Consider the following 14408-nt stretch of genomic DNA (forward strand, 5'->3'; position numbering starts at 1 on the left):
ACTATTCTGCCCTGTTTGATATGGTAGCTACTAGCCACGTGTGGGTATTGAACACTTGATATGTGCTCAATTAATTTGAATGAATTTAAATAGCCACATGTGGCTAAGAGCTACCATTTTGTATCACAAAGCTTTCAGTGATAACCTTACGAGAGTGGACATTTCCGTCCAGTCATCATTTCCTTACTATTGCAGTAGGAGCTTTGGGTCTCCAGCAGTAAGTGATGGGGATTTGTGATTTTGAATTCCACACTAGATTTTTAGATCATTTGATAAAGCATCTCGTTGAAAGCTTTAAAGTTATATTTACTCCCCCTATAAAACTTATATTCTGTCATCTTCAGTTTGATATACATAGCAATTAAAATGATTTTTAAAGTAGGGAATACAGCGACAACCATGCTCTGTACTATAGTAATTATGGGATTAGAGATTTGCCTGATTTCTAATTAGAAGTTGCTTCCTAATCTGGGGGGAAAAAAAAACCAACATAGTTTTTGAGAGTTCTGATTGGGGGAAGGAATTTGCACTCCTGTAAAATTTCTACCCAGATTTGGAAATGTTGCCCATTTAATGTTTTCCAATCCAAAAGGGGATTTGTGTGTTTAAAAGTAGCTGGGTAAAGCTACTTTTCTGTTCCATTCCATCTAGGAGAACTCGAATTGCTCCTGTACGAGCTTTTTACAACCTTCAATTTGGAAATTGCTTCATTTGCCCCCGATAATATAAATAACATATGCTCATGGAAAAGTTTCACACAGTAGGGAAAAGTATAAGGAAGAGAACAAAAGTATCTTGACCTCTTACCACCTGGAGCTACAACCACCATTAACATGTTGAAAGGCCATCCCTTTATCACTCCAAGACTCGTCCTCACAGGCAATAAGTTGGCAGAGGCTGAAATAGGGGTGCAAGGTCAGTTTCATGGTGCCACCTCTGATTAATATCCATCGTAAAGCTGTGACGAGAAAAGCGGTCGTACTTGCTGCATTCCCAGGGGACTCTTCCCTTGGGAAAGGAAACGACCTTGTAGGAACTGGCCGGAAGCCAGCTAAGGGACGGAAGGCCCTACAGCTAGCCTCTAGCGTGAGGGGTACTGTGGGAATGGAGACAACATACGTCTACGAAGGGCCTTCAAAAAGCAGGTGGACTTTGGGCAAAGCAGAATTCATCTTGCCATTCAAAAATGTTGCTTGGTTTTTCTCCCTCTAACACCTTGCACAGATAAAATGCCAGCTCTCTCATTAAGCGAGATGTGTTTTGCCGTTTGAGATTCTGCCTTGAAGATGGTTCGTGAGAGTAGCTGCCAGTGATGGTAACAGGTTAATTGTCTCACCATTTGATGCGTTTTCTTATTCAAAGATAAGATCTTTAAAGCAGCTCTCGTGTTTGTCTGCTTCAGTCACATCATGATTATTCTCATTTCAGATCACCCCTATTTTGTTGGTGTCCAATTCCATCCTGAGTTTTCTTCTAGGCCGATGAAGCCTTCCCCTCCATACCTGGGCCTGTTACTTGCGGCAACCGGGAGCCTGCATGCCTACTTGCAACAGGGATGCAAGCTGTCTTCTAGGTAACCAGCTTACTGCTCTCAGCACCAACCCCAGCTGCACTTATATCAACACTTTAGGGTTCTCGTGAAATTTAATATCAGTACAGGACTTTTTTGAAATGAAGAGTAATTTTTTTCTTTCTTACCGATCCTGATTTTTTTTCTCTGAATAAAAATGATTTCTTCACATCCAAGGCAGTGACATGTTAGCTTTCCGAATCACGCTGATGCTGGGTGTTATTTTAGAAGTTTGTGTCATTTTGATAAGTGAAAAATGGGATTTGCTTTTGGTGACTCTCTGATTAATGAATATATATGAATATTTTATATATTTATTTGTTTTTTGTGACTAGCCTGTTCATACCCTCTGCACTATTTTTCCTTTTGCTATTGTATCCTTTATCTTACTGATTGGTAAGCTCTTTATATATAAAGGACATTAATCCTTTGTTAGGTTGCAAATAATTTTTCAAAGTGGGTTTGTTTGTCTTTTAAGTTGGTAATCATGGTTTTCTTTTTCCCTAGATCTTTAAAGAAGGACTTTATATAGTCTTTATAGTTTTTTTTTTTAAGATTTTATGTATTTATTTATTTGACAGAGAGAGACACAGTGAGAGAGGGAACACAAGTAGGGGGAGTGGGAGAGGGAGAAGCAGGCCTCAGGCCGAGCGGAGAGCTTGGACGCGAGACTCGATCCCAGGACCCTGGGATCATGATGTGAGCTGAAGGCAGACGCTTAATGACTGGGCCACCCAGGAGCCCCCCAACACCCATTATTTAACTTTAAAAAAAATATATTTTGCTATTCTTCCAGATGAATTATGCGACGATTTTTTAAATTGGGTTCAAATAAAAAAAAAATCCCTTAGGGATTTTCATTAAAATTTCTTTACATTTAAATATTAGTTTGGGGAGAATTTATATCTTTACTTCTTCTCCTGCAAGAATATTGGATGCAATAACTTTAAAAGTGGAGGGAACTAGCCAGAATCATAGAGGGGTTATGAAGGGTTGCTAACGCAGTAACTGGATATATGTCATTTAGAAGATTACCCTTGCTGACCCTCATCCCAGCAAATAACCCTGGTGATGTTGCAGTCGAGAGCTGCCAGGATCTGTGTCTGGTGTGTGTGCGTGTGCTTGTGTTACACAAGCCTGCTTATTTGTGACATTACTTGCGAGGAGAAGCTCACAGCTCTCTCATTTCTTGTAGCCAGTTTTCAAACGGGAACAGCTTTACGTATTTCCCTGTCAGGTGTCTTCCTGACTCAATGATCACTCCTTGCTCCGCTGAGCCAGGGCACTGGTTTCCCGGCTGTAAGAGGAGCGTGGCAGCGGAGGAAGTTAGATGGCCGGGCGAAATAATGTCAGGCTATTTGGCAGCAACGGCCAAGAACGAGCCTTCTCTAATTTGTGTGGACTGCGCACCTGTGTGTTAGATGGCCCTCTGCTTCCCGCGGGGGGTTTGGGGGGGCATGGTGGTTTCTGGGCAAAGCTTAGCAGCAGTTTCTGAGAAAAATGGTTGCTTGCTAGGGACTCCTGAGCAAGACTCAGTATGTCTCGAGGACAAGGCAAGACTTCTTAATATAACTCCGAGGCTGGTATTGGAGTTACAGCTGACTAGCAGGCTTCCGCGGTGGTCAGAGAATTCCTACGTGTCAGCCATAAACCGGTGTGTTTCTTAAGGGCAGCCGACACCTTATTTGTCGTGATCTCCCTGGCTCCCTAGAGCACGGGGTAGTTTAGTACCCATTAAAGTACTAACTTTGGGTAGCAGGGGAGGATGGGTATAGTCTAGTCTAATTTTGACACCTCGCGGGGTGGGGATGGTTTTCCAACTAAGAATGGTGACCATGAGTTAACTCAGTGACAGACACCCGGATTCCAGAGGAACCTTGCACTTCAGCTCCTCCCTGCCCAGCTCTGCGGCGTGAGTGAACGATGAAAAGCGAACGAGTGCTTTCGTGGCCAGGCTCTAATGTGAGCTGAGCTGGTACTGTATTTCTGTCAAGCAAGATTACTGTCTATAATCCATCACAAACAAACGTAACAAGGAATATGAACACCAGCAGAGTGACTTCCTTCCCCAGAAATTGGCTGACGGTGTGTAATTATATGGCACATGCGCAGCTGACATCTTTAAAGCCCAGAATACAAAAATCTTTGGCTTTGAGTGAGTACATCTGAACTATAACCTCTGCGTTCTGGCCTGTGGAGAACAATTACCTTTTAGTGCCTGGGAAGTTGCGGTGAGAATATTATTTTGGGATCTAGAGCTGATGAGCTAAATTCTTGGCTGCTCTGCTGTCTATAGAGTGGAAACCCAGTTATGAGGACCAATTCCGCCTGGTTTTCAACTTGCAGTCTTCGGTTCGAGAAAGGCATAACGGTTTTAGGATAGTATTTTTTAGGTTTTTATAAGCTGCTCAGGAAGTACATGCAAAATCAAACTGAAAGCCTTTGTTTTGGGGGTCCCCCCAAGACGACCCACACATTTGATGATTAACTAGAAGGAAATCAGAATATAGTGGTACTCATGGTTAAAACTTCAGTGACAGAGTAAGCACACACAGCTGGCTCAGTAAGAGGAAAAGATGTAAGTGGGGTGTGGAGAAACCTATTTGCAGGTTTCCTATGCCCCCTCCTCCCATGAGAGCTCACACAGAGCTCACCTTCCCTTCAGCAGGGAACATGCAGCGACATGTGTCTGATGTTTGTGCCCAGAGGAGCCCATTTGAGACTCAGAGTTTAGGGTTTTTATTGGGGCTGGTTACATAGGCATTCTCTACCTAGCAACCACTCAAATTCCAGACTCTCAGAAGGAAAGCAAGCATTCACCGTAAAGCACATCAGCCTACACCCAGTGAAATGACCTTATCAGTTAGTAATGGAGAACACATTCTGAAAGCCAAGTTCCTGAGTCGTTCTCCCATCCCACTCCACTAAGCAAGCCCTTCTAATGATAGCAGCCTCACGCCCGCTGTGTTAACTTTTTTTTCACAAGTCTAATAAGCCAGTTTTAGAAAAAACAAATCCAATGGGAAATTATTGTAATTCTCTGCTGAGATCTCTCCTCTGGTGTTGAAACATAATCTGTCCCATGTATGAAAGATTACTGCACATTTTCCTGGTTTTGCTGGCATATCATGTAATAGGATGAGACTGTTTCATGTGATTGTAAGAAGGCAATTTTAGGGGACTTATACTAAATACACTATACAAAGGTGCTTGTAATTGTGAGGTTCTTGAGTATCTAGAAACAAACCATATCATCTCTGTTCAGAATTGCATTTTTAAGCAACTGGAAACAGAAGAGGGATTGGAGTCTAAAGTGGTTCAGAGGTTGTTTTCCAGCATATGGATCTCTGGGGCTGCCCTGCAGAGCTCTTAGGCTCACTCACTACACACCAACTGGAGAAATAGCTTCCAGTTTGGATGACGCTGCCATTTATCACGCCCGTGTGTCAGGTCAGAGTAAAACTCTCATGCTTACACAGTGCTCGTTCCATGTTGGAAAGCAAGAACTTAGATGGGGCTCGGTCAGCCGTTCGCAGACACGCAGCTCTTGGAGGTAACATGTCTTTAAAGTATAAAACCAGAATCTTAAGACATTTGAGCAGCATTGTATTCTAGGTTTTAGGATCCTGGATTCCATGCCTCCACCCAACATATACCTTTTGTGCAGAGAAATCGTCTTCTTTGGCAAAACAGGAAGCGATCTGGTACAGAATCAACAGGAGGGAAATTACTCAGTGAATCCCTCTATTTGCTTGACTTTTTCAGACCGAACTCAAAAGTTGAAACTACTATATAATCAAAGGGCCCTTAAAGGAAGTTCACACCCAGAACCAGGTCTTTCCATTTCCTGATACCTCGTGTGCTCCCGGGATCTGAGTCCATTCTCTCCTTCATGCTTATCCTCATTTCTCCATTTTTTACTTGTGAATCCTGGCAGCAGTCAGGGAGAGAAGGCACCCATTTTCATTCACCATTGTCTCTAGTCTCTCTTCCATGACTCTCTTCTGGGTTTCCTTCTAAGTGACACGCTGGCTTCAAGCCTGGGAAGATTTTGTTTTCTGTTGACTTCTAGATGTAGCATGACAGAAAATTTTGAAAACAGAAAAAAAGGACCCATAAACCCACCAGCCTAACACACTGTGCTCGTTTCTGAGTATTTCCTTCTAATCTTTACTCTATATCCATATAGGACTCAGTTCATGGTTATAATCACTGTTCTGTGACCTCGCTCTTCTCTGCATCAGTTTATAAAGGGGCATGGTAATGGTACCCTCTTGACATGGTACCCACTTAATGAAGATTAAGTTTCATACTAAATGTAAAGCACTTAGCACAGTATCTGGTCTATGGTGGGAAATTAAATAGAAATTATTATTATTTTTTTTTTAAAGGAAGCTCTACACCTAAAGTGGGGCCTGAACTCACAACCCCGAGATCAAGAGTCACGCACCCTACTGATTGAACCAGCTAGGTGCTCCTAAATGGGAATTATTATTACTAATTTTACCTTAGTTCTGGTCTTCTTCATCTCTTGCCTACTACAAAGCTTCCTATCTGGTCTCTATACCTCCAGCTTTCCTCTTCTCAGTCCATCTGCCTACATTATTTTGGAGCTTAAAACTCTCAGTGGCTTCCTTTGACTTAGAGAATAAAATGCACACAAATCCTTAGGGAAGAGCTTGCAGTCCCTCGATCTCCCTAGAAGCTTTTAATGCCTTTGCCTCAGCTCACACCACTTTTGAGGCCCTTGATATACATTCCTGAACTGCTTAGTGAGAGGTGAATGCCAATCTGTATCCTGTTAGAATGCTACTTCCTGACAGTGGGCATGGGAGGTGGGTGTGGCCTCTCTATTGATTGTAGTGTGTGCATTTCTCCCTCTAAGGCATACTTATCCCCCCTTGGGTACCTCTTTCTCTTTGACTAGGAGGGTAAGATACTTTTTTCCCCCTGCATGAATCTGATGTGCATTTTCCAGCACTATTTTAAACTTGGGATCACCTTGCCTATTTTTTTTCAACATTTGGGCTGCATGGTTGATGTTGCCAAGGGCCGTTCTTTCAGTCTATGGTGTGTAGGGCCCAAGGGCTGGCCATCTCAAGATGGGCCAGTTTGGCATAAAGATTAGTTCAAGTTTGAAGGGGTTTGGGACAGGTCTTCTCAAAATATGCCACTTCTGCACGTGGACTGTTTTGAGTTGAAGGCAATGAAGACCCTGCGGGCTCAAGAGAAACTTTAGTCCCTCCAATTTTCTTCTGTTAATCTGTCTCATGTCACTTTGATTCTTAGTCCAGCTAGGAGTACCTTAAAGGGGACAGGAAATTCTTGCTCCCGGACAGGTGCAAATAGTTTGTTTCTCTGGGGACAGTGTGAACGAGTAGAGCAGGTGCTATGGATTTGGTTTCTGGGTTTGCTGCTTACTGGGTAATTTTTCCCAAGTCTCTACTCCTAAACTTCAGGATCTTCATCCTTTCGGGCTGCTGTAAAGAATAGTTGAGATGGTGCTTTGTACATTTTAAACTGATATAAAAATACTACTTTTTCCCCTTTGTTACATTTCAAGCAAAAGTGAACTGGAAAAAGAAAATGATTCTATTTTAACAGTTTTTTAAACACCTTTTAAATCAGCGCCGCCCCCTCTGCCCCCATTGTTTGTCACCAACTGCATACCTTGAGGCTTTTTTTGGTAAAGTGCTGCTAATAAACCACATTTGAATACACCTTCCCTTAGGGATTAAATGTTGATTAAAAGGTGCTCTTTATTGATGGTGGTTCACTGCAGTGCTGATGATATGGTGCCAGCCAGGGATGGAGTTAATAGTGATAGAGACTACTGTGCTTTTAATGCCCTGCTGGGGGTCGTATTCTACCATTTACTATTCAGTGCAAAACTCATCAAAGCATACTAAGTTTTTATTCCATTGCTCTTACATTTTATGGCTTCCAGGGGCTCTTTGAAAAGGAAGTAAGTAAAGCAGTAACAATGCTTTGGAGAAAACTGTGTGCATGGCAACCTGTTTTAAAACACGCTTTTTCCACATGAAATGGATTTTGATACAAAGTATTGTAGGAACTCATGCATGCTGGGAATCCTAAGTTGGCCATCAAAATTTTTTTAAATTCCAACCACCTCTTTCTGTTAATGGAGAAGAAGGGGCTTAACGGCTGCCCCTGGGATGGCATAAAAAGTGGGATATATGAGGCATTACTATATCTTGTCCTAGTGCCTTGAAATATATGTTTTCTTATATTGGGAATTTACTAGGAACCAGGAATTTTTGACAAACAAACGACGATGACCAACCTTTTGTTTGTCAAAGAACCACACGTAGATTGCTGCAGTCAAGTCTCCTAGGTCAAGCCAGTGTTGTAAGGATAGAGATTCCCATGAATCACTGCTGGTGATTCTGATTTTGTCTTGTAAAAAATCATAAAGGGGGCATCTGGCTGGCTCAGTCCGTAGAGCATGTGACTCTTGACCTTGAGGTTGTGGGTTCAGGTCCCACATTGGGCTTGGAGCCTACTTTAAAAAAAAAAAAAGAAAGTGTGTATATACATATATATATTAAAACTTTTTTTAAAAGAGTGCTTCTGTTATTTGGGGGACACATGGATGCATGAGAGACATTTGCCATTTGCCATGATTTTAATTAACTGTAGATAGCCAGACCTTAAAAAAATTTTTTTAGGAACTGACAAGGAGAACCATTGCATGGTGATTATAGTTTGTTGCTGTTGCTGTTTTTATCATTACTCGTTTGTTTTAAAATCAGTGCTATCCAACAGAACTTTCGGCAATGATGGAACTGTTCTATAATCTGCACTGCCCAATATGACAGTCACCAGCCCTACAGGACTATTTGTGGGGTGGTTAGTTGGGCCCGAGGGAGGAGGGATAAAGCAGATGCTGGTCACACCCTGGGAGCCAGCCCTGAGGGTTAACAGCCACACCTTCAGAGCCACCTCTAAGAGCTAAGAGAACAGGAAAGGCCTCGCCACAGAGCTGGCTCAGAAGCCACAAGGGGACTTCCAAGGGCTGAGCATGCGCACAAAAGGCGCAACGTGTCCTTAAGGTCACAGCAAAAGCTCCTTAGAAACTCATAAATATACACTTTTTTAAAAATTTTTTTTAAGATTTTTTATTTATTTATTTGAGAGAGAGAATGAGAGAGAGAGCATGAGAGGGGGGAGGGTCAGAGGGAGAAGCAGGCTCCCCGCTGAGCAGGGAGCCCGATGCGGGACTCGATCCAGGGACTCTAGGATCATGACCTGAGCCGAAGGCAGTCGCTTAACCAACTGAGCCACCCAGGCGCCCGAAACTCATAAATATACAATACATAGATAAATACGGTTGTAACAGAATGCGTCATGGGTAGGCGCATGCACAGAAGCCAAAATGTTATACAACCAGCTGTCAATCGAACATATCTGTCAAAGCCAAATTTAGGGAAGAAAACAGGCTTAAAAGGATGCACCTAGAGCTTCTTGGGGCCATTGCCACTCTTGCTCTGATAGTGGCCCGTTTTCGCTCTTGAAAGTGTACTATGCTTATCTACTTAATGAACTCTATCTCCCCATTCTGGTCTCGGGTTTCCAATTCTTCGGTGCATCTGGGGCAAGAACCGAGCAACCCGGTAACATATGGAGCACTTGAACTGCACTTAATATGTGTGAGTGAGGCATGGAATTTTCAGTTCAATTCGGTTTTAATTGACTTAAATGTAGATAGCGCCCTGTGGCTTGTGGCTACCATATTGGGCACTGCAGGTTTAAAACTTCCCCTCCTCAAATATATCAAGATACACACAAATGGGTCTGTATTCTGTGGCATTTCATAAAGTTTAACATGTAAGACCTTGATATCTAATAATTTTCCCTACTGAGAAATGTGTGTACAGGGCAGATGATTTTAAAAGATGGGTTAGTCTTAAGATAGAGCTGAGATGTCGTGAATTAAGTGAAAATATACTCAGACAAGTATATCTTATGACTTCTTTAAGTTTGTTCTGTGTGAAACTCAAATGAACCCCTAAGTCAGACACAGCACAGAGTAGCATTCACATTTTACTGAACGTGCCAGAGCCGCTGCTGTTCCATGTGTGGTGATGATCCACATTTTATTCCTAGCGCTTGCTTTTTGCTGGCACGTGGATGCCCTGAAATCAGCACGTTGAGCAGCAATGCCTATTTTAATGATTCTGTTCTTGAGTGCCATGGTTTATTTCATTGTCCTACTTCTGGCCCCTGACACATAGGAAAAAGAATCACCACACCCGCTTATTTGCCTTAGAAATGACTAAACTCAAGCTGAGTCTCCCCATGCCATTTTGATGTGTTGTCCGAGTTTGGGGGAGCCAGCCATCAGACAGAAATGAGGGCTGTTAGGTTAGAAACAGACCCACCCTACTCTGCTGGCTAATGTGGGCAGGGAATTATTTGGGACAAGAAGCAATTCTGGGGGCCTGGGTGGCTCAGTTGGTTAAGCGACTGCCTTTGGCTCAGGTCATGATCCTGGAGTCCTGGGATCGAGTTCTGCATCGAGCTCCCTGCTCAGCGGGGAGTCTGCTTCTCCCTCTGACCCTCCCCCCTCTCATGCTCTCTCTCTCTATCTCATTCTCTCTCAAATAAATAAATAAAATCTTAAAAAAAAAAGAAGCAATTCTGAAAAGCATGCAATTGGCAGTTTTTGTGACTTCTTCATATTTCCATGACTTTTTGAGAGATGCCATGTTATAAATATGTAACTCTCATAAACAACCATGGCTTACATTTTTATGTAGTCTTCAGAGCACATTTAGACATTCCCTTTTGGCCCTCATAACATTTTGGTGAGGTTGTAGGTATTGTTACTACTTTTTTCCTAGACTCTGAGGAGTCAAGTGACCAGTCCAAAGATATGTGGCTAATAAATAGTACAACCAGGAGTGTGAGGGGGAAGATGTGGGCCCACCTTACTCTTCTCTGGGCTCCGAGGTCGGGAAGAAAGCAGGTGTAACATCTGATGCCTGAGAAAATGGGAGTTCCTTGGCTCTTTTTTTTTTTTTTTAAAGATTTTATTTATTTATTTGAGAGAGAGAGAGAGAATGAGAGAGAGAGCATGAGGCGGGGAGGGTCAGAGGGAGAAGCAGACTCCCCGCCGAGCAGGGAGCCTGATGCAGGACTCGATCCCGGGACTCCAGAATCATGACCTGAGCCGAAGGCAGTCGCTTAACCAACTGAGCCACCCAGGCACCCAGTTCCTTGGCTCTTTTGGCCTTCTCGCTTGTGGAGTCAGGGGACATGCCCCAAGGTGCCTGCTGGCACATTGCAGCCCAGCTTAGACTTGAGCTTGTGGCCTGGGTTGGCATGATGGGGATGCTGACCCCACCTCGAATGAGCTGTGTGCTGGGTGAATCACCTGAACACCCTAACCTTCATTTCTTCTCCCAGAGGAAGTTGAGCGCAACTTCCAATTCCCTTTTTGTCACACAGAACCAGGAAGGATTCGACATTTGTGTAATGAGAGTGCATGGATAAGGAAGGACATACCAACTTTTGGGGGCAGTTTTTTGTTTGTTTTTTTTTAAAGATTTTATTTACTTATTTAATTGACAGACAGCGTGAAGGGGAACACAAGTAGGGGGAGTGGGAGAGGGAGAAGCAGGCTTCCGGCTGAGCAGGGAGCCTGATGCGGGGCTCGATCCCAGGGCCCCAGGATCATGACCTGAGCCAAAGGCAGTTGCTTAACCAACTGAAACACCCAGGCTCCCCGGGGGGGAGGGGGGCAGTTAAAAAAAAATTATTTAGTTATTCCTGTGTTTTCTTTATTGGAAACCCTTTTGTAACAGAAGTGATTTTCCTGCTCTAAAATCTAAGTAGGAGGTACCTTCTCCTTGATTGTTTTGAGGATCTGTTGATTTATATGTTTATCTAACATGTCTTTTCTGCCAATTCTCAATGCTCTTCTATCTCCTCTCCATACTCGAGCCCCGCCCCCACAGCCTTTCCAGTATTTTGTTCAAAAGTCAGGGAGGAGAGTGAGGTTGTCTTTTACATTTTTGTTGACCTATTTATTGATACACGCTCAATATGTTTAGAGTAAATCTTTGCTTCCTAACGTGTCAGCAGAGGGTTTCTTCAGTTCGCTTTCCTCCTTAAAAAAAAAGAAAGAACGAAAGAAAGAAAGTGGATTTTCACGTGTTATGGAATTCAGACTTCTGTTGCTGTAAGTCAGCAAACAGTTGGTCAAGGCTAGGAATGGGTCAGTCATAAAACACTTACTTCCTGACAACGTCATCTCCATAGATCAGTAGAACTCCTGTGAAGTTGATTTACTTGCTGATTGATTTGGAACCGAGCAAGAGGAACCCCAACCTGAGCCCATGGCTCAAAGCAAAACTACAGTTGCAGGGCTCTGTCATGGAGAAGGTGTACTTCTGAGGGAACCCAGCATGGCAGCATCTACGTCAGTCATTGGTCCTATTTTGAATACTACATGTGACTCAAGGTAGTCGGAGCATCCCATAAAGCTTCTAATGTGAAAATAGCCATAATTGTGGAAATTATTTCTGAAGCCCTTGGACGTATGAAAATGTTTGTTGCAATGGAAAACTTTCATGCTGCTGGCCTATATTAGTGGCTTTCAGAAGATTATAAATTTTAATCTAAATTGAAATGCTTTTATAAATTTTCTGAATAAGTTGCTTCCAACTTAAGATGAAAGCAAGTGATCAGCTCCTCTGACAGAAGATCATTGTGTGTGGTTGGACTAACCTCTTTTTGCCATGACTAGAAAGTGGTAGTAGAATATCGCTTAGCATTTTCTCTGAGTGGAGATTAATTATGGAATGTGTTTTGAATTGTAAATAGAATAATGGTCCAGGGTTTTTTACACCTTGCTAAATTTGTTCCTCTTTTGATCTAGTGATAGATACAGCGATGCCAGTGATGATAGCTTTTCAGAGCCAAGAATAGCCGAGTTGGAAATCAGCTGAGACCAGCACAGGACTGGGAATAATCAGGACTGCCTGAGCAGGTAAGATGGAAGCCTCAAGTAGTCTCTGTTTGTCTTACAGACAAGCTGTTGTCCTGGTGGAGAAGGGACCATTGTAGGACTTGCCTTGCAGGATTTTGCTCTCGCGGGATGCTCCCATTTGCCTGGCATAGGCAGCAAATATGAGCATCCCAGAGCATAGTTAGGACAGACCTGACAGCCGATCGTGCTTGTGGGAAACTGGAATGCACCTGAGAAAGCTCACAGTTAGCGCGGGGAAACTTGAATGCACCTGAGGCCAGGAATAAATCTGTAAGTGCACCTCTAAATGTGTATCTGGAGGCTAGAGTGGTTAGAGTTGTCATAGATCAACAAAATTTGCTCTGTAAAGGGCCAGATAGTAAATATTTTAGGATTTGTGAGCCGTGCAGTCTCTGTTGCAACTATTCTACTTTGCCGTTAGAGGGGGAAAGCTCAGAGGCTGATACTGCCTGGGATAACTCTAGTGTTATGGCAGGCCTTGAAGTGGATGAGCAGCTCTCTTTTCTGGCAAATGTATAGAGTTAATTGCTCCAGTATGAGCTCTCTTCGTTTCACTTAGAAGGAGGATATTCATGTTCACCAGGGAACGCATACCTCTCTCTATTTCGGTTTGCCTCAAACATGGAGACCTTTAGGAGCAAACCAAAATGGTGCAAAGACTAGCTGGAGGTACTTGAAAGACTTACATTATTCAGTTTCTGATGTTGCTAATACTTTTATCCTTCTTCTGTTTTTTAAGGCTCTGAAGTAACTGAAGCCAGGATGAAGGAACTATCAGAGGAAATCACCACACTCTTAAAAAATCACTCTATTTTCCACCAAACATGGATGTAAAGCCTCGAAGGGGATCTAATAATAGATAAACCAGAACCAAAGGGCTACTTTCCTTTTCAGTCCAGAGGTGGCCTTTGGTTCTCACAAATTTCTGTAGCCGATTAAACTTTTCCCAGCAACCTCACGGGGGAGAAAGCGTGTTTGTGTTTTGTCCGGCATATGGTGATGTCCCGGCAGTGAGCAAGGATCCGGGTAACTGAGCCTTCACTGTGCTGTATGAGAAAGGTGGCAGGGCACATGCCACAGTGAATTTTGAGTCAAACAGGAGTCGTTCTGTGACCTGGAGCTCAACCACAGGTTTGTGTGAGGCCCAAGCTTCTTTTAGTTTGTCATCCTGTTTATTTTTAGCTAAAAATAAAATTAAACATGTCCAAGACTGCGGCGGGGGCAAGTAAGACCCTCGCCGCAGGTGGGCAGAATGTAAAGGGACATAAAAATATATATTATATATGTATATTCATTGAGGCATAATTCACATAATTAACCATTTTATTTTTATTATTTTTTATTTATTTTTATTTTTATTTTTATTTTTTTTGGAAGATTTTATTTATTTATTTGAGAGAGAATGAGATAGAGAGAGAGCATGAGAGGGGGGGAGGGTCAGAGGGAGAAGGAGACGCCCTGCTGAGTAGGGAGCCCGATGTGGGACTCGATCCCAGGACCCTGGGATCATGACCTGAGCCAAAGGCAGTCGCTTAACCAACTGAGCCACCCAGCGCCCTATTTTTAATTTTTTTAGAATTAACCATTTAATTTCTTAAAAAGATTTTATTTATTTATTTATTTGAGACAGAGAGAGCATGGGGGGGAGGGGCAGAGGGAGAGGGAGAAGCAGACTCCCTGCTGAGCAGGGAGCCCAACGAGGGGCTTGATCCCGGGACCCCAGGATCATGACTAGAGCCAAAGACAGACGTTTAACCGACTGAGCCACCCAGGCATCCCTGGAATTAACCATTTTATTTAATTAATTTATTTTAAAAAGATTTT

General features: G+C 42.9%; 1 protein-coding gene across 3 annotated transcripts in view; it reads left to right on the top strand.

Moving 5' to 3' along the window:
- Nucleotides 1–13547, top strand: part of CTPS2 (CTP synthase 2) — a 99080-nt gene extending 85533 nt beyond the window's left edge. For all 3 annotated transcript variants that reach the window (XM_021680931.1, XM_044911511.1, XM_044911512.1), the window contains 3 exons: nucleotides 1429–1573; nucleotides 12474–12584; nucleotides 13324–13547. In XM_021680931.1, coding sequence (XP_021536606.1) covers nucleotides 1429–1573; nucleotides 12474–12543 — 215 coding nt within the window. In that variant the 3' untranslated portion in view covers nucleotides 12544–12584; nucleotides 13324–13547. The remainder of the gene's footprint in view (nucleotides 1–1428; nucleotides 1574–12473; nucleotides 12585–13323) is intronic.
- The last annotated feature ends 861 nt before the right edge of the window (nucleotides 13548–14408 follow it).

The sequence above is a fragment of the Neomonachus schauinslandi genome, chromosome X (genome assembly GCF_002201575.2).
Source record: "Neomonachus schauinslandi chromosome X, ASM220157v2, whole genome shotgun sequence".
NCBI lineage: Eukaryota > Metazoa > Chordata > Mammalia > Carnivora > Phocidae > Neomonachus > Neomonachus schauinslandi.